Source organism: Lepisosteus platostomus, chromosome 6 (genome assembly GCF_059453375.1).
Source record: "Lepisosteus platostomus isolate fLepPlt1 chromosome 6, fLepPlt1.hap1, whole genome shotgun sequence".
Lineage (NCBI taxonomy): Eukaryota > Metazoa > Chordata > Actinopteri > Semionotiformes > Lepisosteidae > Lepisosteus > Lepisosteus platostomus.
Genome location: NC_142616.1, coordinates 61,031,176 through 61,049,389, shown reverse-complemented (window position 1 = coordinate 61,049,389; position 18,214 = coordinate 61,031,176). Strand labels below are relative to the sequence as shown.

The 18,214-nt window shown below is 37.5% G+C and overlaps 1 protein-coding gene across 1 annotated transcript in view; it reads right to left on the bottom strand.

Moving 5' to 3' along the window:
- Positions 1-18,214, bottom strand: part of plxnb1b (plexin b1b) — a 129,692-nt gene that overhangs the window by 38,464 nt on the left and 73,014 nt on the right. Inside the window, exons 5-7 of the mRNA XM_088636722.1 lie at positions 7,563-7,652; positions 5,214-6,315; positions 3,660-3,842 (exon numbers count right to left, since the gene is read on the bottom strand). Coding sequence (XP_088492848.1) covers positions 3,660-3,842; positions 5,214-6,314 — 1,284 coding nt within the window. The 5' untranslated portion in view covers position 6,315; positions 7,563-7,652. The remainder of the gene's footprint in view (positions 1-3,659; positions 3,843-5,213; positions 6,316-7,562; positions 7,653-18,214) is intronic.

The following is an 18,214-nucleotide window of genomic DNA, read 5'->3' as shown; positions in this document are numbered from 1 at the left end:
GAAATACCCTCTGAATGTTGTTCTGGACTGACCTTGCTTAAAAATAACATTTGATTTGGAAACCTGTTGCTGTACAAACATGTCAGATTTAATCTTAGTTGAATAAGGTTTCTAAAGCCACACCAGCAGAGTTTAAGTCAGTGTAAGGGGGCATGCGGTTATGAAAATTCAATTAGGTTATTGTTCATTTTAATTTTAAAAAATGGTTCATTTTAAAACCCTGGTTTTTGGTTAGTGTTCATAAATAACACAGGGATCAGCTTTTAATTTGTTGGCTTCGATGTTTGTGCAAGTGCATTTTCTTCTTTTGTTTTATAAAACAAAGGCTGAAAAGTATGGGGCTCCTTTCGGTCGCTACTGGGGGTAATGGCTATACTCAATCTGCAACATGGGTTTGTCTGCTTCCTTGTTTTTATTGCTTGTCTGTAATCCAAAGTTTCACATTCTGGCTTGTGAGATACCTGTAAATGCTCTGTTACTTTCTTCAAGCCTAGTTTGCAAATCTGAAAGATTTGGCAAAGCTCAAAACCTTTAGCCATAGTTAAAGAAGGCTTATTAAGTCTGTTACCAGACATTTTCCCAAATTCTATTGACAGGACATGGTTTTTAAAAAATCAATACTATTTTTATGCTCCAGTTCGGGTTTAATTTCTTCTTAAAACACAAACTGAGCTGAAAATTCAGTTAACCTTACATTTCCATTTATGAGCGATAATTTGTAGGCAATCAAATTAGAATTATTTTTATAAATCTGAAACTATTTATTTCCTGTTCAATTACTGGAGGCGCCACTTCAGAGGAGGTGACACTTTACATCCATTTCAAAAGTTGCACAACGGTTATTGAATGTTTGACAAAAGAGAAAGGAAAAATCAATTTTCTCACAGGAATCAAATGCTTCTCTGGGTACAATATGAGGCCAGTTGTCCTGTATTAATGTAATTCTGAGAGCAGGTAGAAAATCTGGCTTTTTGGAATTGCACAATGTGAAATTTAGCTAATAAATATATAAACAATGCCATGATATAATGACATTGAAACATTTTACTTTGTTCTTTGCTGAACATGAAAGAACATTACCCATCCATTCTAATGTAATTTAATTTCACATATTGAAATTTCATGTGTAAAGGTAAAGGTATGCTATACTGCCACTGGGATATGTGGAGCTTCTTAATTGCCTTTTGCATAATGAGGGTCCTGAGAGCAACTTGATAGTATATTTACAGATGCATTTACAGATGTTCATGACTTGCCACACAAAGACTTCCCAAAGTTCCCAGTAGCAAAATAATATTCATATCATGACTTCTATGAGGCTGTTTGGCAGGAGATGAAAGGCCAGGAGATGATTTTTTCCAGTGAATGTTTAAATGTGTCACTGAAATATAAAATTGTCATTATAGCATCACCAAACGATAATGTAAGATACAATTTAAAAGAGGCTATGTGGAATATTGAAAGAATTTTGATAAGATTAGTTGACATAAACTTGTTTTTCTTTAATTCAAAGGTCACGACACCCCATCCTCCACCCACTTAAAGAAAACTTTACACAGACAAACTAAAATTCTCAAGGGGGTGAGGTCCAAGGTCTAACTTTAATAGAACCCCCGTCTGCACTCCCTCGCTTTCCAATCCCATCTGGCAGTTCTGTAATTTCCTGCTTCCCACACCTCCTAAGTATAGTATAAAGTCCCTAACTAAGACAACCAAGACAGATATTGTTACAAGTGCCACTTTCTGTGACCTTAGCAAAGGGTAGTTACAGGCTCCATTGACTTAGAAACATAGAAAATGCACTGAAAAGCCAGTCTGCTTGGGTCGATGGGATTCTAAAACAAATATCGATGCTCTTCTAAGAAATTATCACCAGTCTATGTCATCATTCATTTTGTTCATGGGGCTCACAATCCCAAGATGAATTTCTTTAGCATAAATGTACTACCTGAGTCACACAAACAAAATTAAAGGTAAAAAATGCAATTGTGTAGGCTTTATTGCAGTTTTAAAATCAATACATAATGCTAGCATTTTTTACATCCATTGCAGACATCAGAAAACAAGACTCTTATAGAAGTGTCAAGATCATTAAAGAGGAGCCAGCAAAAGCCATTTAATCTGGTCAGGAGACAGGAGAACTATTTGCTCATTGACTGAGGTTTTCTCTTCAGCCACAGGTCACAGGTATGGTTATTAATGGCCTAAGTGACATACTAAAGAATTTCACTTGTCCAGTAGAAGCATGCCACTCAGACCCTAATACTGGAAAACTATTCTGTTTTACCTAAATTAAAAAAGTGACGTCCACACTAGAGCCTAGAGGCTCATCAGCCCAGAGCTCATCCTAGTTTCCATAGAATCAAGTAATGTTACACTATCTGCAGGCGGGACATAACCAAGCAATCTTCTACTATAAAGGAGCCTTAACCTTCAGCAAAAAATAAAAAAATATACATATAAATTGACTTATATTGCTTCTATATCTGATTCAATTAGGTCAGGCCCCCGTGTAAGAACTCATATTTTTACCTCTGTTCATATCAGCCTGGAAATGGGACAAACTCCATTATAGAATCTTTAAGTAACTACCAGCTGTTTCCAATCTGCAGTGAAATGTAAATTATAAATGACGTATAATAGGTTTATTGTTTTGCAAATGTGCACAGTTTGTGCGTTTCCCCAGCCAGAATCGATTAGACTGACAAAGGGAATAGCAAGGAGCTTGTGTACTGAAGACTAGAATATTACAGAGAAATGTAATTCTAGGCAGAGAATTCTGAACGAATAAACTAAGTAAAAAAAATGAGTCAAAGTTGTAACCTCTCCTGTGCTGTTCTTAATGAAGGAAGGAACTAGGTCTAGATCTTGAACTTGAACTACATCTTGTTCAGCTAAAAAAAAATACTAGGAGCCTACAAGATCATGAATAAGCAACACCTATTATTACAATGTTAGATGACAGAAATATCCTGCCCATTTACTGTATATTTCAAATATAAAATGGCCAGTTATTTTTGTTATACCCACCCAGTTTTGGACAGCCTATTATGTGCTTTTCAAGTCTCAGCCCTAACTATGAACCCCCTGACCGCACACAGCGGAGAATGAGGAAGTGTTGGCAGACTCTTCCAACCCGCTCACTTGTCTTGTAGCACCCCACAGTCGCCCCAGTCCCATACTGAAGGCTCATCGCCTGTTGATGAGGAACTGCTTGCCTTGCAAATGTCTAGGAGACCACAGGCGTCATCCTGCCGCTGACAGCGGAGAGAACACTAGCCTACTAAATCATCCCCTACACTTGACAGCACTCAGCCTGCTTGGGGATTCCCAGTCACAGTCATGGCCCAGTCATGTGACATGGCCAAGGTTCGAATCCGTAATCACAGAACTCGATCTGAGCTCAGGCAAGGAACTTTACCAGGTGACCCACTCAGGAAGGCCTCATGTCCTGCTTATATTTGACTTGAGATTTATATCAAAGGCAAAGCAATTTGAGCTCGGAAACACACAAAAAAAGTGAACGTTGTCCCAGGTAGAATAGCATTTCTCGATGTTATTTCTATTTAGCAGTAAGCAAGTCTCTTAACACAAGGTGCTTAAGCAAACACAAAAAAAAAAACAAGCATAAAAAACCAAGCTGAGATCACACGGATTACCTTATGCAAGTTTCCCTTGGAATCCCCCAGAAACGCAATGATGTGATCCTCCATCACACTGACTGCCACAGCTGTGAGACGAGCTTTAGGGTTCTCCCAGATTGCCATGGTTTCCACGGCTACACGGCTCGCCATTGGGCTGGGAGTGTGGTCTGAGCCGCAGGGGTAGGCGTCTAGGGTGTTCTGCAGGTCAAAAAAAGGTGTTTTTCACCGTCTGAATAGCAATACAAATGTGACATATTTAGGAATTCTTTATTTCTGGGCAGTTAATGGGAGCAATCTAGCTGGTATAATTTTACCTAAGCCATGTACTGTAATGCTAAACAGTGATTCATCACCGATTATAACAATGAACTTTGCACATAAACTGGCTTTCCATTAGTGCAGATTTTACTTGTACAGCTCAGCGTAACTACACCCTAACTTCCAAATGAGGATCATGTCATTTTTTAAAGCGCAAATGTGATATATTTATGTGTTCCACATATGTTTGTTTGGGGTTGATAACCACAAAGAGCGTAACGCTTTGCAAAGTAGTTTGCTTCTCTCTTCCGTCAGTCCTGTTAAACTCTCATTAACTTTCTAGGTTGAGAGAGATCAACTCCCTGATCAACTCCCAATATAAAATAAAGAGTTGAGTGTTGACATCTCTATATGTTATAATCACGCCTGAAATGTGGGTCACATACCTTACAATTCTCAAGTAATGGCAGTTAGACTCATTTATCTCTTTGTTATCCTCATTAAATACACTATGCTTCACTTGTTCACTGTGAGATTAGAAGCAAAGCAGGATATACACTTTAAATACATAAGAGTTTTACTTATAGCGCTGCCATAGGTAGCCAACAAGTGTTTGTTTGTTTTTAACTTTTACAGGAGCGATAATAGAGAAAGAAAGCCCAGAACTTAAAAATGAGATGCTAAAAAAAACTCCAAAGGCAAATGGTATCCCCGATTGTCTATTTTCAGAGAATTTTCAGAGAATTGTCTATTTTCAGAGAATACAGTGTACAGCTGCTTTGTTTTGCTCAATTCACTGATATTAATAACTGTCTTCCCAATGCAAGAAGTGTGAACCTAAGCCACCAGGCTGAAAAATAGGAAAGACTATTACTAAACACAAAGAGGCAAAGAAGTATCATTTCATTTACTGTGTTACAAAGAATGTACATAGATTTTGGAAGCTTGACTCCTGTCCTGAGGAACTAGATTTTTTTTTTGATCCAATCAGTACCTAACCCTTTATTTTAAAATGCAAGATTGTTAATGTTGCAAAATGTGAACGTTGCTTTAAACTCCTTAAACTCTAGAATAAATAAGGCTGTGAGTGCATTAAAAGCAAAGCATTTGAAACAGTGTAGCTAATCAAGTAATATGACGCAAATCTATCCTGGCAGGAGCAAATTTACTATATGGTAGTTTACCTCTGGGGAAGAAATCCCTATGAAATGTCCTGTAAGAAGCCTACTACATGAGCTTTAACTCACAACCGCAAAGACTGTTGGACAAAGCTAACAAGCAAGGCCAATTTAAAATGGAAGGATGTCTCACCAAGGGGAGGTTTGCACAGTTGGACTTGACCTCATACTCGATGTACGCTGCCTCACCACCTCCCTCGGAGCGACCGTCCCGCGTGTAGCACAGGTCACGCGTGCTGTTGATCTGGCGGTTGATCTCATCCAGGGTGTACTTGCACAGCGCCGACTCTTCGCCCGTTTTCCCCGTGTTCGCCTCTCCGGTGGAAAAGACACCAACCAGCACCTCCTCCAGCATCTCGTGGCGTCTGGCACTCGGGCGCAGGCTTGGCAGGCCCAGATGGGCTGCCTGCAGCAGATTATACCTTTTCTCCGCCGTCCTGCACACCAGAGGCACCTCGACGTAGGAGTAGTAAGAAGTGTCATCCAGGCAAATCCGGGAAACGTAGGTCTTGTATTCCCTAGACTGAGATTTGAGGTCCCTGCGGTAGAAGAGGAAGTAGACGGACGAGCGATGGGAGAAGGCCTTGATGAAGTGGTGGTCGTACTCCGAGAGCCGCCCGGCCACGGCAAGCTTCGCAGTGTCCTCGTAAGAGAAGATGGGCTTCGACACCAGGTTGCGGGTGGAGATAGGAGGCAGGCTGCTGGCGTAGCCACGCCCGACAAACAGGACAGGAAGTTGGTCCCTAGATTTGGCCACCATCCCGACTGTGGTCACATTGGGATCGTTGGCGGCAACGTACTGGGTGTCCACTGGCCGCTCTGTCCGAAACAAGATATTCTTAATGGAATCCAAGCCCCGCTTTTCGCAGATGCCTTGATGGACGCTGCCACAGGTGATGAGCTCTCCGCTGTAGGGGTTTACCAAGAGCAGCTTGTTGTGGTTATTGGTCAGGCGAGCGTGAGTACAAGCTTTGTCTATGGGGGGCAGACACTCCTTGCTGTCCTCCACAGGGCCGGTTTTTACTTCCATTTTCAGCTGAAGGTCAGAGCTCAACTGGAAAAGGTAGTTTGTGGCTCCGACGTAGACTGTGCCAATCGCGGAGTCTGGATGTAGGGCCAGATGTTCAAACTTGGTACCGTTGCGGGTAAAGATGTCATAACCACTCAGTACGCGACCCCAGAGCCCAAACAGCAAGGCAGGAAAAAGGACCATCCCAGGAGGCATGGTGAACATTCTGGAAGAAATGAAAATCCAATTTCAGTAGAGGCGATTCCAGATGAAACATTCCAACTCAGTTTGGCAATTAAACATTTCTAGCAGTGTAAAGAACGATGTTAGAGCTTTCTCTGGCGTTAACATGAAAATCATAAAATGATATTGAGTAAGCTGTGGAAAAATAAATAGTGTAAGACTTTAAGAAACAATTACAACACTGTTAAAAAACACCAGTTGCACCATTCATTCCATACTGGACTGAAGGTCAGGCAGGGGACAGGGAGCAATAGCCAATGAGTGTTGAGTGAGGAGATCACAATCACTTCCACTAGTTTTCAAAATCCAAGCCATTCGGGGCTTCAGCTCTCAGTCCCTTTTAATAACACATTTCAGCGTAATGGCACTGAATGGTTTTTAAAAAGTCCAATGGCAATCACAATAATGATACGGAAAGGTCTAAGTTACATTTTGGCGAACCGAAGTGCCAACATTTAGGATCAAGCAAAAAATGAACTCAAACAATTGAAAAGATAAATCATGTAATACATAATCTAAGTCTATCTGTTCCAAGCAGATGTAGCACTAAAAATGGCTTAACAACAAAGTTAAAAAATGTTAAGTATAAATATCTATAATTTTCTTCTGATCGATTACTAAATCACAGATCTTAGGAGCCATTTATAATTTTACCCTTGTACATTATCACTTTCATAAAGAAAACAAATGAGTCCAAATCTTTATCTGTATTTATAAATGGGAAGGGGGTGGTTAATTTACTCAACACAGACATTTAGAGACTACACTGACTTTTTAACACATTTCAGTAACTTCCTGGCCTGAGGCATAAGTTCTACTTTTCACCTCGGTGCTGCAATGTTCCAATAATAAACAGAGTAATGAGCATCGAGTGGTCAGATGTTCATGACGAGTTCATGGTCTACAGGAGCAAAAGTCTGCAGAGGGAATAATGCAACACATTCCAGTTGTGCGTGAAGCAAAAGAACAACTACTGTACCCAGCCTATTTATGGACAATGTAATGGGACATCAAACATGGGTGGAGACATTCATACAGGCCTAATATCCACCTTTCATGTTAGAGTCCCCTCCATCTCCTCTGACACTGGCATATATACATATACTGTTACAATAATGGTGCTTATGAAGAAATATTGTTTCTTTTTGCACTGTTTTTGCAACTGGTGTCAAAAACCATTATTCACGGTTAGAAGTTGCTATAGACATAGGAGATGAAAGCATTTCTTACCATTTGTCTTTAATGTTCTGTTAGAGAGGCATTTCACCCCTTGTACTTCCAGCACTGAACTTTAATTAAAACATATCCCACAAGCAGAATCTGAAAGGAAACACAAGCAGAGATGTTAAGTACAGTTTGGAGATCATTAAGTCCTTAACACTATAGTAACCTTTCCAACAAAATGCTATCTAAAGTGAAATTTCAATTACAATCCTCCAGGAAACTCTTAATGACAAATATAACATACAACAAAAGGAAGTCATTCTTATTTGTGCAATTTCAACATATAGGGTTTTGTTTACCTGCAAAACAGCACCCAATTTATTAACTACTTTGTTAACTACACCCAATTTATTGGAGCCCTTGAAGATTAAAATAATTGCCACCTGCTGAAAGTGAAAAACACAGCTACAGTTATAAGACTTATAAAAATATAAGCATTAGAGTGTTACAAGACCATGTTAATTTTAGGATTAAAACTATTGTGGAAAAAGTAAAGCAATTAACAGATTACAGAGATGGGATCCTTGCACACCAGTCTGGTTCGCAAGGCAAATAACAAATATCCTCGTCATCTTGAATTAATCTGAGCATAGTACAGCACAAAAATGTGAGTGGGGTACATCTAAAACTAGAAAACTAAAATCCTACGCTTTTGTGTACACATGTATGAGACAGAAAAATAAGAAGGGAAAGTAAATGCAGTACTGAAACATCTATCACTACAGAAATAATGTCATATAAAAATAACAGGATAAGTAGATATCCACTAAGAATTACTCAACCGCAAATATGTAGTTCTGCTATCTGAAGAGAAGTTTAAATGAGGCATGACAATTGAATCTTACAGAGGAAAGACTGTTGCTCTTTCAACACACCTGTTGCTTTAACCTAAAGGGCCTTTGGTTCACTTTCTGTTTACAGGAGCCTTGAAAGAAAATATTTTCACATCTTATCACTAATCTTTATAATTACAAACAGGTTTTAAAGTTGGCATTCTCTGTCTGGCATTATGAACCTACTGGTTGTTAAAGGAAGACAATCCCTTGGCATTGAATAATCATCAGGCAGTTTTTAGAATTCACTGTGCATGTATGGGAAACATCTTAAGCAAAACTCATGTATATCTGAGCTGACTAGAGGAACAGCACTGAGGCACCTTACTCAAATGCATTAAGGATCTTGGGGATGCATTACCCTCTGGTAATGAATCCAGTGGCCTACCCCCATGTGCAACAAAAAATAAAATAAAAGATTAAATGAGAAACACCTTTAGAAAAATAATCCTTTTCAAGAAATGAATCAAATAAAAAAACCCACACTCACTTGAATGCTGCGTGGGCATTATTATCAGGTATGGCAGAAAACAAATTTCAACTCTAAAACTAAATATTCACACATACAGTCCCTGGACAAGGTCAATGAAATGCACACCACATACAGTCATGCAAAAACAAGGACAAGCTAATAAAACAGCTTCCCTCATCTCATGCCCCTCCTTTCCTCGCTCCTGACTAATTGGCAAGGAAGTGGTAGAAAGAACAGCTAGTTCACACAGTCTGGTCAATGCAGACTGGAAGCTGAAAAGAGACACTATTTTCTGCAGAGACACTGAACATTTCATCATTACAGTGAGGTATTAAGGGACTCCATTTATATGCAAAACAACTTTCAGGGACTGCCAGAGTCCATCTATTCATAACATGGAAATCAGACCTTCTACAGCCCTTATTTCATTCCAACATATCCCACCATGTCCCCCGAAAAGAAAAAAAAACATTTCTTTTAGACATCTTGTTAAATATTTGGACACATATTCGTAGGTGGAGAACAGCTCCGCATGTTGAAAGTTATTAAAAACTAATTTGTGGCACAGTTTCCCTTTCACAAAAAGGAACTTTAACTTTCCAGAACTTTAAAGAGTTGCTTGGCCTACTAGGGGGAAAAAAAGGATACAAATGTTGAAAACAAAATTAGTTGCATCAAAAACTATCTTTCCATTGGACATTTTGTTGAGACAACTGGATTCATACGTTTCGTACTGCAGTTAATGTATTTATATTTGTACATTTTGAAGAAACATAGTGCTTGGTACCTAAAGCAGTTTATCGTATTTATGTTTATACCTATACAGTATCTGTCAATAACTTTTTACTTTATCTTAATTATCCTTCCTTGGTAGGACCAACCCATCTCTGATCACCTTCCAATATTTCCACAGAGCCCACCTATGAGGAAAACACCTGTGGACTGTGTGATTTATTTGTCTGCCTTTTAGTCTATGACAGGCTAATGACCAGTATTGCCCTGTGTCACATCTCCAAGCATCTATTAGAATGAAGAACTCTTCATTGTAAGGCATGGTCTATGCCTCTGTATTTTCTAATGTATTCACACTTGAACTGTATTTTCCTTCACCAGATGATAATCTGTGCTAACACTTAAGGAGACACTGGCCTTCTTCTGCTAGAGAGGTGTTTCTAAATATTCCTTAATGCATAAGCATGCCTTTTATCTTGAGAACTGCCAATTAGGTGGAGTTAGCAGCTGATCATTCGTTTGCAGAGATTTCTTTGATTAATCTACCACATCCCATAATTAATCATAGTTAAGATTTTTTTTGTGCTAGCATTACAGTACCAGGTGGATCTTTGAACCAGGGCGGTCTAGAATTCCAGTAAAAGTATGCAAAAACAAACAGAAAACCAGCATTCAGCTATACTTTCATCAACACTAATTAAAGAAAGAGTTCTAGGTATTTAATTATGCAAACACTTGATTTCTTGATCTGGATGAATTTGAAGTTTTTAGAATGCCACTAAAAAATCTTACTCAATTATGAAGAGTTGTGACAACAGAACATTTATACATTAAAGACATTGTAATTTATACAAACAAGAGTGCATTTTGAAATGGATAACTACTATTTTATAATACAGTAAAATATTAAAGTGTAGAAAAGCTTGATTAAGTATAATCCTTTGCCCTAAGTACAGTAATATTCCAGTCAAGAAAGGCAATATTACAGTATAGTCTTTCAGTTGTGACCTCATCTATGATACTGCTTTTAGATCTGGGTTTTTAGGAGTAGTGCAACAGACTTACTTCCAATGTTGGCCAAAACCTTTGAAGGTTGAGGTAGAATCATTGGAAATTGGCAGCCAACAAAAATCTGATGTCTCTGCTTGTTTGATTTCACAACAGACAATAAGACACACAACTATTATAGACATTACTCATTCTCTTAACCCTATAAACTGATGGTCTTTTTTAAAAACTTGGCAAGTCCAACACATGCCAGTTCTCATCACATTCAATCAATGAATATGATGAAAAAAATGATACAAAAATATCAAATGCGTACCACAAGAAAAAGCTATGTCTACTTCAAATTACATTTTAATCTTAACTGATCATTTCTTCAAATAAAACCATTATATAAGGGATAATATGCACCTTTGTAAGCACAAAACTGCAGGGCACAGTCTCAGTTATAATTAGAGTACTTTTTGTTTCCATCAATACTTGGATTTGTTTCAAGTCCTTACTAGAGCTATCCTCTTAAATGATTAACAAGGAGAAACAGCATTTTTTTCTGTTACCTGGTAAAAACCTGTCAGAGACAGTTTGAAGAAACTTTTGATGATCTTAAGTCTCGGTGCATCCGTCACTCTGATGGACACAAAAGATCTTTATAGACAACTAGAAATACTGAACGCCACTAGACTGCACAAAGACGAAAACATGTGAAGGACTCTATAGCATCTTTGTTACCAAAGCTAATTTGTAGCCTCTCATCTCACTTCCTTGGAAGAAAATGATCTTTGACTAAGTTATTATATTGGCTTTTGAACAAACATTAACCATCTTTTAATGCAGGCTCATCACTAAAGGGAAACAGGTACAACTTTAAATATATATTTAATTGTGAAATAACCCTCTGTTCTCTTGATGACAGAAACAAGCCTATTCAAAAATACTATTTCCATTGACATTTACAAACTTAACATTTCAGACATAACAGCAATCAGTCCATCTGCTTTTTTTCTATTTCACAGTTTAAAGAGTACTGTTTCAAGTCAACTGTCATTTTTAAAAGGAAAGGTTTCTGGTTCTGTTAAATTTGTTTGAAGGTAAGGACTTAAGTAACTCCAACTACATTTAAAGTGATAGCTTGGGGATGAGGCTAAGCTAAATTAGCTCTTTTATCAATTCACACACATATATTTATGTGTAGTGCATGTTTTTTTTCATTCTGTCCATTTTAAATTCATACAGAAACTGAAGCATTCTGGGATTGCTGAAGTAAACAAAACATGTCATGACTACTGATGGCATTCAGATGGGATTATTATAAATGTTTTATAATAATAATGTTGAATAACATGAAAACAAACTGCAGTGCAGGTCTCAACACTCGGGAGAAGATTGGATTTCATTTGCTCTGACACAAAGCATTACTTAAAAGTAAACAATCAGAGATAACCAATTAAGAGAACAAAGGAGATTCCTTCTGAAATGCTTTTTGATGGTTAGCAAGGCATTAAGCCTGGGGGGTTCACTGACAGGGTTTAAAAAGACAGATCACTTTGAAAAGGATTTGGGTTTTTATGTTGATCCATTTGTGTTCCCATCTATGGGATGCAGGTGAGCATTACAAAGAAGCCAAAGGAACACCTGAATATATACTGCAGAATACAATTTAAGTTGGGTAAAGTAAGATTAAAAGTGTACAAGTCCACTGGTAATTTCTTATTTGGAACACTTGTTTTGAATCCTACTTTCTTGCTGTCCTGAAAAGACTTCAAAGACAAGTAAACTGAAAAACGGTTGGCCTCAATGAAGTGTTCTGAATTGTTATTGACCCTCCTTTGCCTTAAAGTACAATATAGGCACTGCAGCCGCCTCTGCTCTTTTTGAAATAACGAGCTATAGAGCTGTACAGAACTGGAAACACAAGGAATTTCCACACACAAAAGTTCAAAGACTCACTGGTATCTGAATCCAACTACCCAGCCACGCTGATGAGGCCTACTTTCCAGGATTTGAAAAAATGTCTGAATGAGGCTGCAGGAAGTTACTAGTTAATAAGCATCAAATTAATAAGACAACCAAATGGTTCATTTTCTCTTATATCCTATATTACGAGTTAATATTTTCTAATACAGATAGTGAAAAAATACTCATATATTTATTATTTTAATAACATCATATTATTTCATATTTATCATAACTTTAACCAGCTTCTAAGTCCTGAATTACCTAAATTATCTCAATGTCTTCAACCATTTCTAGCTTGAGAGCGAGATCATGTTCAATTTTGTTTAGATACTTGAAACAAGAAAAAAACCTCTCCCTACAACTATTATTTTTTCCTGTATTGACTGACCCTTTCTTATACATCTATTCCTTTTCTAATCGTTGTTTTTTTTTTCACTTGTCAAATTATATTCATCTACTGTACTTTTGTTTTAAACTGTGCTTTTATCTCTGTACAAACTCCTAAGCCTTGTGTAAATGTTAGAAGTTAAGTATTTGAAGTTTAATTTGTTTTAAGCATTTGTTGTTTAATTTGTGGAGCTATCCAGTGATTTTAAACAGAAAATCACATCACAGTATTTTTATAAGCCAGTTTGGAATCACCATTCTTAAATCAATTTGGTCAAGTGCTATCATCCCCATAGGATCAAAAAGAATGGAAACACATCCTACAAAAACAGATACAATGTGCTTCTTTTGTGATCATAAGGCACAGAAGCAAACAGCAGTGCTGAGATGCAAGTCAGAGGACTGTTCCAGGCAAACTAATAGGCACAGTCAGAGATATCCCTGTTGTTTGACACTTGCTTTATCCTGGATAAATTCAATCTGGGATGTGTATAGCCAATATTGTCTTCTTCAGGAGTTATACATTCATTTTGAGGTTTTATTAGTAGATTGTGCCTTCTTTAGCAGTTTTCTGAAGAGATTTTAAAGAGAATTTTTGCAGTGCGACTCTAACTAGATCAACCATCTAGAAACCCTATGCATAACATGCATGGCTCTATATAGTGTTCTGACACGCTGTGCATTGTGAAAAAGAAAAAGATTTTCAGTACTTTACTAAGAATGTGCTGCAATTGGAAATTTACCTCCCAAAAAGTTGAGCTATATACTAATAAGGTGCAAAAGCTGCAAAACTCATAAATGAAGCCATGATTTCCCTTCAGAAAGCTGTTACTGAATAAAAAACAAGATCTGAAAGGAATGAAGCAGGAAAGAGAGGATTAAATGCTCTAGTCCAATAGTGCTGATCAACAGATTCCTCAAGACAGTTTTAATGAAGTCAAAGGGAAAATCCTCCCAGAGATGTGGTCTTAATTACTCACAGCGCATACCCAAATCACTGGGGTGGGTTCATTCGTAAATGGCAATGAACTGCATACACACTTTCAGACAGATAGGTTCCAATTTGAAAAAACAAATCACAAGTTCTTACAAGCTCCACTGCCTCCTGCAGCCAGACAGGTTGGAATGTGGCTAATCATCAACTGAAGCAAGCCCTTTGCCCGTTAATTACAGAACCAAAGTATACCGTAGCAATAATGGTCCATTCAACCCCCATTAAACGGAAAGAAAACCCTCCTTTCTAATTAGGGGTTGTCTGTTTAAAATACACCTAATGTTGTGCAAAAGAAAAGCCCACATCCTCCCACATTAGACAGAAAAGGCTCTTCTGTAAAGCCATAAGGTGTGCAATCCATCAGTGAGATGTCCATGAGCACATTCTAAAAGCACGACCCTTTTAGCAGAAATAGATAGATTTAATAGAATATAAAAGCAATCATGTTATAAAACTTTTTGTACTGTAGACCCTTAAGACAGTGTACATATTTATACTATATCCTGTAAAAGCAAAGTGTGTTCATCTTGCCTATAAATGTCTACACATACTGTAGATCTAAGGCAGGATGTCTAGCAAATTTAATTTTCCCAGCTCCTTCATTGTATCTATAACTCCAATTAAGTGCACCATGCTCCAAAAGAGTAGAGAGAGGAAAAAAGTATCTTTAACAAATTGTGAGTTTGATTCAGCAGCTTCTTAATTGCTTGCTGAAAGGACAATTTGTCTCTTGGGTGTAAACCTAGCAAAACACCACACAGGACTCATTAGATTTAGCCGTGTTCATTTCCCATGCTTAGCTGCCCCTGTGACTGCTGGCCAGCTGACAATTTTTATTTTTAGTGCAGTACAATATCTCCTGTTCTTCGGATCTACATCCAGCAATGTCTAATGAATTGAGGGAATATTTTTGCTTCCTTTATAAGGTTTCTTGTTGACTAAAAAAAGGAGATTGAATATCAGGATAAAAAAATGCCTTTTCTTTTTTTATAGGATCTCTTACTTGTGGAATAGCTTTTTAGGAGTAGTTTGTACGTGTTGTATTTTCACTGTGCATTTGGTTTATGATTTCTTTGCTGTTGCTATAGGTTTGGTAACGTTTTAAGTGTCATTTGGCTATCCCTTTCAAAAATTAAATTTGACATTTCAAGTCAGAACAGGGACACAGAGGCATGGCAATATTTCACTGTGTTACATATCAAGATGTTTAGATCTGGATAAATAAACCTTTATCGGCTTGAAAGATTATTCATGCGCTTGAATAATATATTCACACTCTCTCTAAATACTACAAATCTTTGAAATCGCAAGCCAATTTAGTTTCATTGTTTAGCTTCATTTGATTTTCTGCTCAATTATAAAGGTTGCCAAAAAAAATGTTTTCTGAACAACTGGACCATTTTGTGTAGTAATCACCAATTAATTAATCATTCCTTGCGTTTGTCATTTATCACCCCAAAGGATTTCAAAATTCATCAGATTGTACAAACCCAGAGAGGAAATGAGCTGGGAAACCACTTGTTTAATATTAATTGTAATGAAGCAAAGATTTCATTTACACATTGCTGTGATGGGAATGTTAGTTTTTTTCTCTTGTGAAATGTTGCCTATGTTGTTGATATTAAGGGACGGGATCCTAAAAAAATTATGACAAGGTAAAGTTTACACCTGTTTTTACCTCTAAAGAAAATGACATCATGAAGTTCTCAGATGCCACACAAATCTTCAAATGTAGATTTCGTCATTTAAATGATCGTTTTTGTTCATCAGTCTTTAAATAACTTTTATTAGTTGCTTTAGAAATATGACTTCAATCACATTTTCCAAATCAGATATAATTCCTTCTATCTATAATTGTAGATTATGTCATTTATAGTTCCATCATCACAGTTCATATAACTTTTAGCTATGGAAAATCTAACTGGCTTTCGCCAAAACTTCTTCAAGACATTTCCTGCATCATGTTTACACCTCCAGAGTTTTCAGAATTATGACAACTTCAACTAGTCTTTTATCTTGCACAAAGTTACTGTAGAAGTATATCAACTATCGGTCAAAATTATTTTGCAGTGAACGTGGGAATTCAAAATACATTCTGTGACAACAGCTGCTATTCATCCATAATATTTGAATATTTTCCATAATATCATATCATCTCTAGTATTTTCCCCACTCATAATTTTCTAACTTACTGATTACTAGTGCCAATGTATTTGTTGTTATTCAGTACAACAAACTATTTCCAATTCACACACTTTAAAAATTTCATCTGTGCCAAAAGACATCAATATTTAGAGGCTTGTGGGCAATGAGTCAACTGATAAAGCCCAAGAACAATCAGTCCATACAAAATTTCAACAGACAGTGGATGGAAAATCATGCCAGTGAAATATTTTAGGAGATAATGGTATACCATTAGCACAACACAACATTGCAGATGGTAAAGTAATGTAATGACAAATTATTGAGCCTAGCAAAACAAGCCAGCGACCAGTTTCACACTCTGAATTACCCAGTTTTTAAAAAAAGAATTTGAATCTGAATCAATAAATGCCTAAATAAAATTAATGCAGCTCAATTCTCAAGCCAACAGTGTGTTGAAAAGTATTCCGACTATATAACCAAACCCGTAGTAACTACATAGGCGTTAGCTTGCAAAAGCAGAACAAAGCTCCAGCTTCATAAAGCTCTTTTGCAGATTTAGATAACGTACAGTAGTAACACTTCAGAAATGCATAATGCTAAAGAAAGAGTATTTAGATATTTATCTTCCATGAGGAATGACACCTGGGACATATGAGTGTAGTACAACATGTCTAACTACTCCCTTGCCTGTGGGAGGGAAATGTCTTCAGAAAAAAGAAAAACAGGCTGTATCAGTGCTAAAGGTAATAAAACACAGGGCAAAGGGCACCTTCACCGTCACCATTAACAGCATTATTCAGGGAAGCAATGAACAAGCTGGAACTAGTGCAAGCTTAATCATGATCTTAGCTGAGCCACAGGAAGAGAGACAAGCCACTAATTATACAAGCTAAGATGAAGAAAAGGGGTAGAGTGCTCCTCTAGTGTGGATCAATGTTGCAGTAAAAGTGAGAAATGGACTATGTGACGCGATACCACAGGGATGTGAAAGCCACTATCCGGCAAGTTTGAGAAATAACCCATAAAGGTCTGAAAATTTCTGAAGAGGTGGAACATTTTTTTCCCCCCATCAAAACAACTCAATCAGCTTATTTGTTCAATTGTTACACACATCATTCAGAACAAAACCATGAAACACATGCAAGACCCCAGTTGATCCTTCTGACTTCACTGAACTGGACAGGACTGGCTGAATCTTTCAAAGATTTAAAACGGAGCTTTAAAAAGTGATTATTAAGGGGCCATTATGTTTTCAATAAAGACCTAACGACAAAATTCATTTCAATTTGCCACCCAGAAGTGATTTGTGAAACGGGCCCTGGGAATTTTGTACAGGGACTCTACGCCAGATGACTGTTTGTGACCCTTTTAACACCCAGGGCACTGGGGAAAACTCAGAGTGGTCTGAACTCCTCAGGCAACTTGGATCATGCAGTTATTCACACATCAGACTTCAATGAGTCATGGTACAGTGGGATGGCAGGCCAGAAAGCAGCAGTCAGAAAGCTTGCTTTCATTTTTTAATGCTAAACAGAGGGAAGGGAACTACAGTACGATTCTGGTTGCATGATCCTTAACTGAGGGTCAGAAACACAGTGAGTGGTGTATTCATTGGTTGATCCAACTGTACAGAAAAATGTTAATATATTTCAATGGTCATGCAGAGATGGTTTGGAAAGCTAAAACACCCTCTCCGGATTAAGCTTTAACAAATTTTGCAAAAGTGCTATGTCTTGAGCCACATTTCGGAGGACATCAAACTAGATTCAAATGTACCATAACAGTTACACAGTTACAGTATCCCTTTTGGTAGTTTCTCCTCCATTGTAGCATATGGAGCATTTTTTAAAAAATAAAATAAAACTCTCAATCAGCCTTAATTCATAATTAATATTAGCCGAAAGCTCTGAAAATCACCTTGTTACTTTCTCTGATTAAGGTCAGCCGTTCACTTTGTATTTAATCACTATAACTTTCTCAATGCATACAACAGACGTCAAACAAAGTGTCTGCCCTTTCAAACAAGAAATTAAAGACAGAAGTTGTATTTTCCATGGACTTACAAATGCTAACTAGGCATGACTTATCCGTGGGAACATCGAGAGCCATTAGGGCATCACGTGTCTGTGGTGTC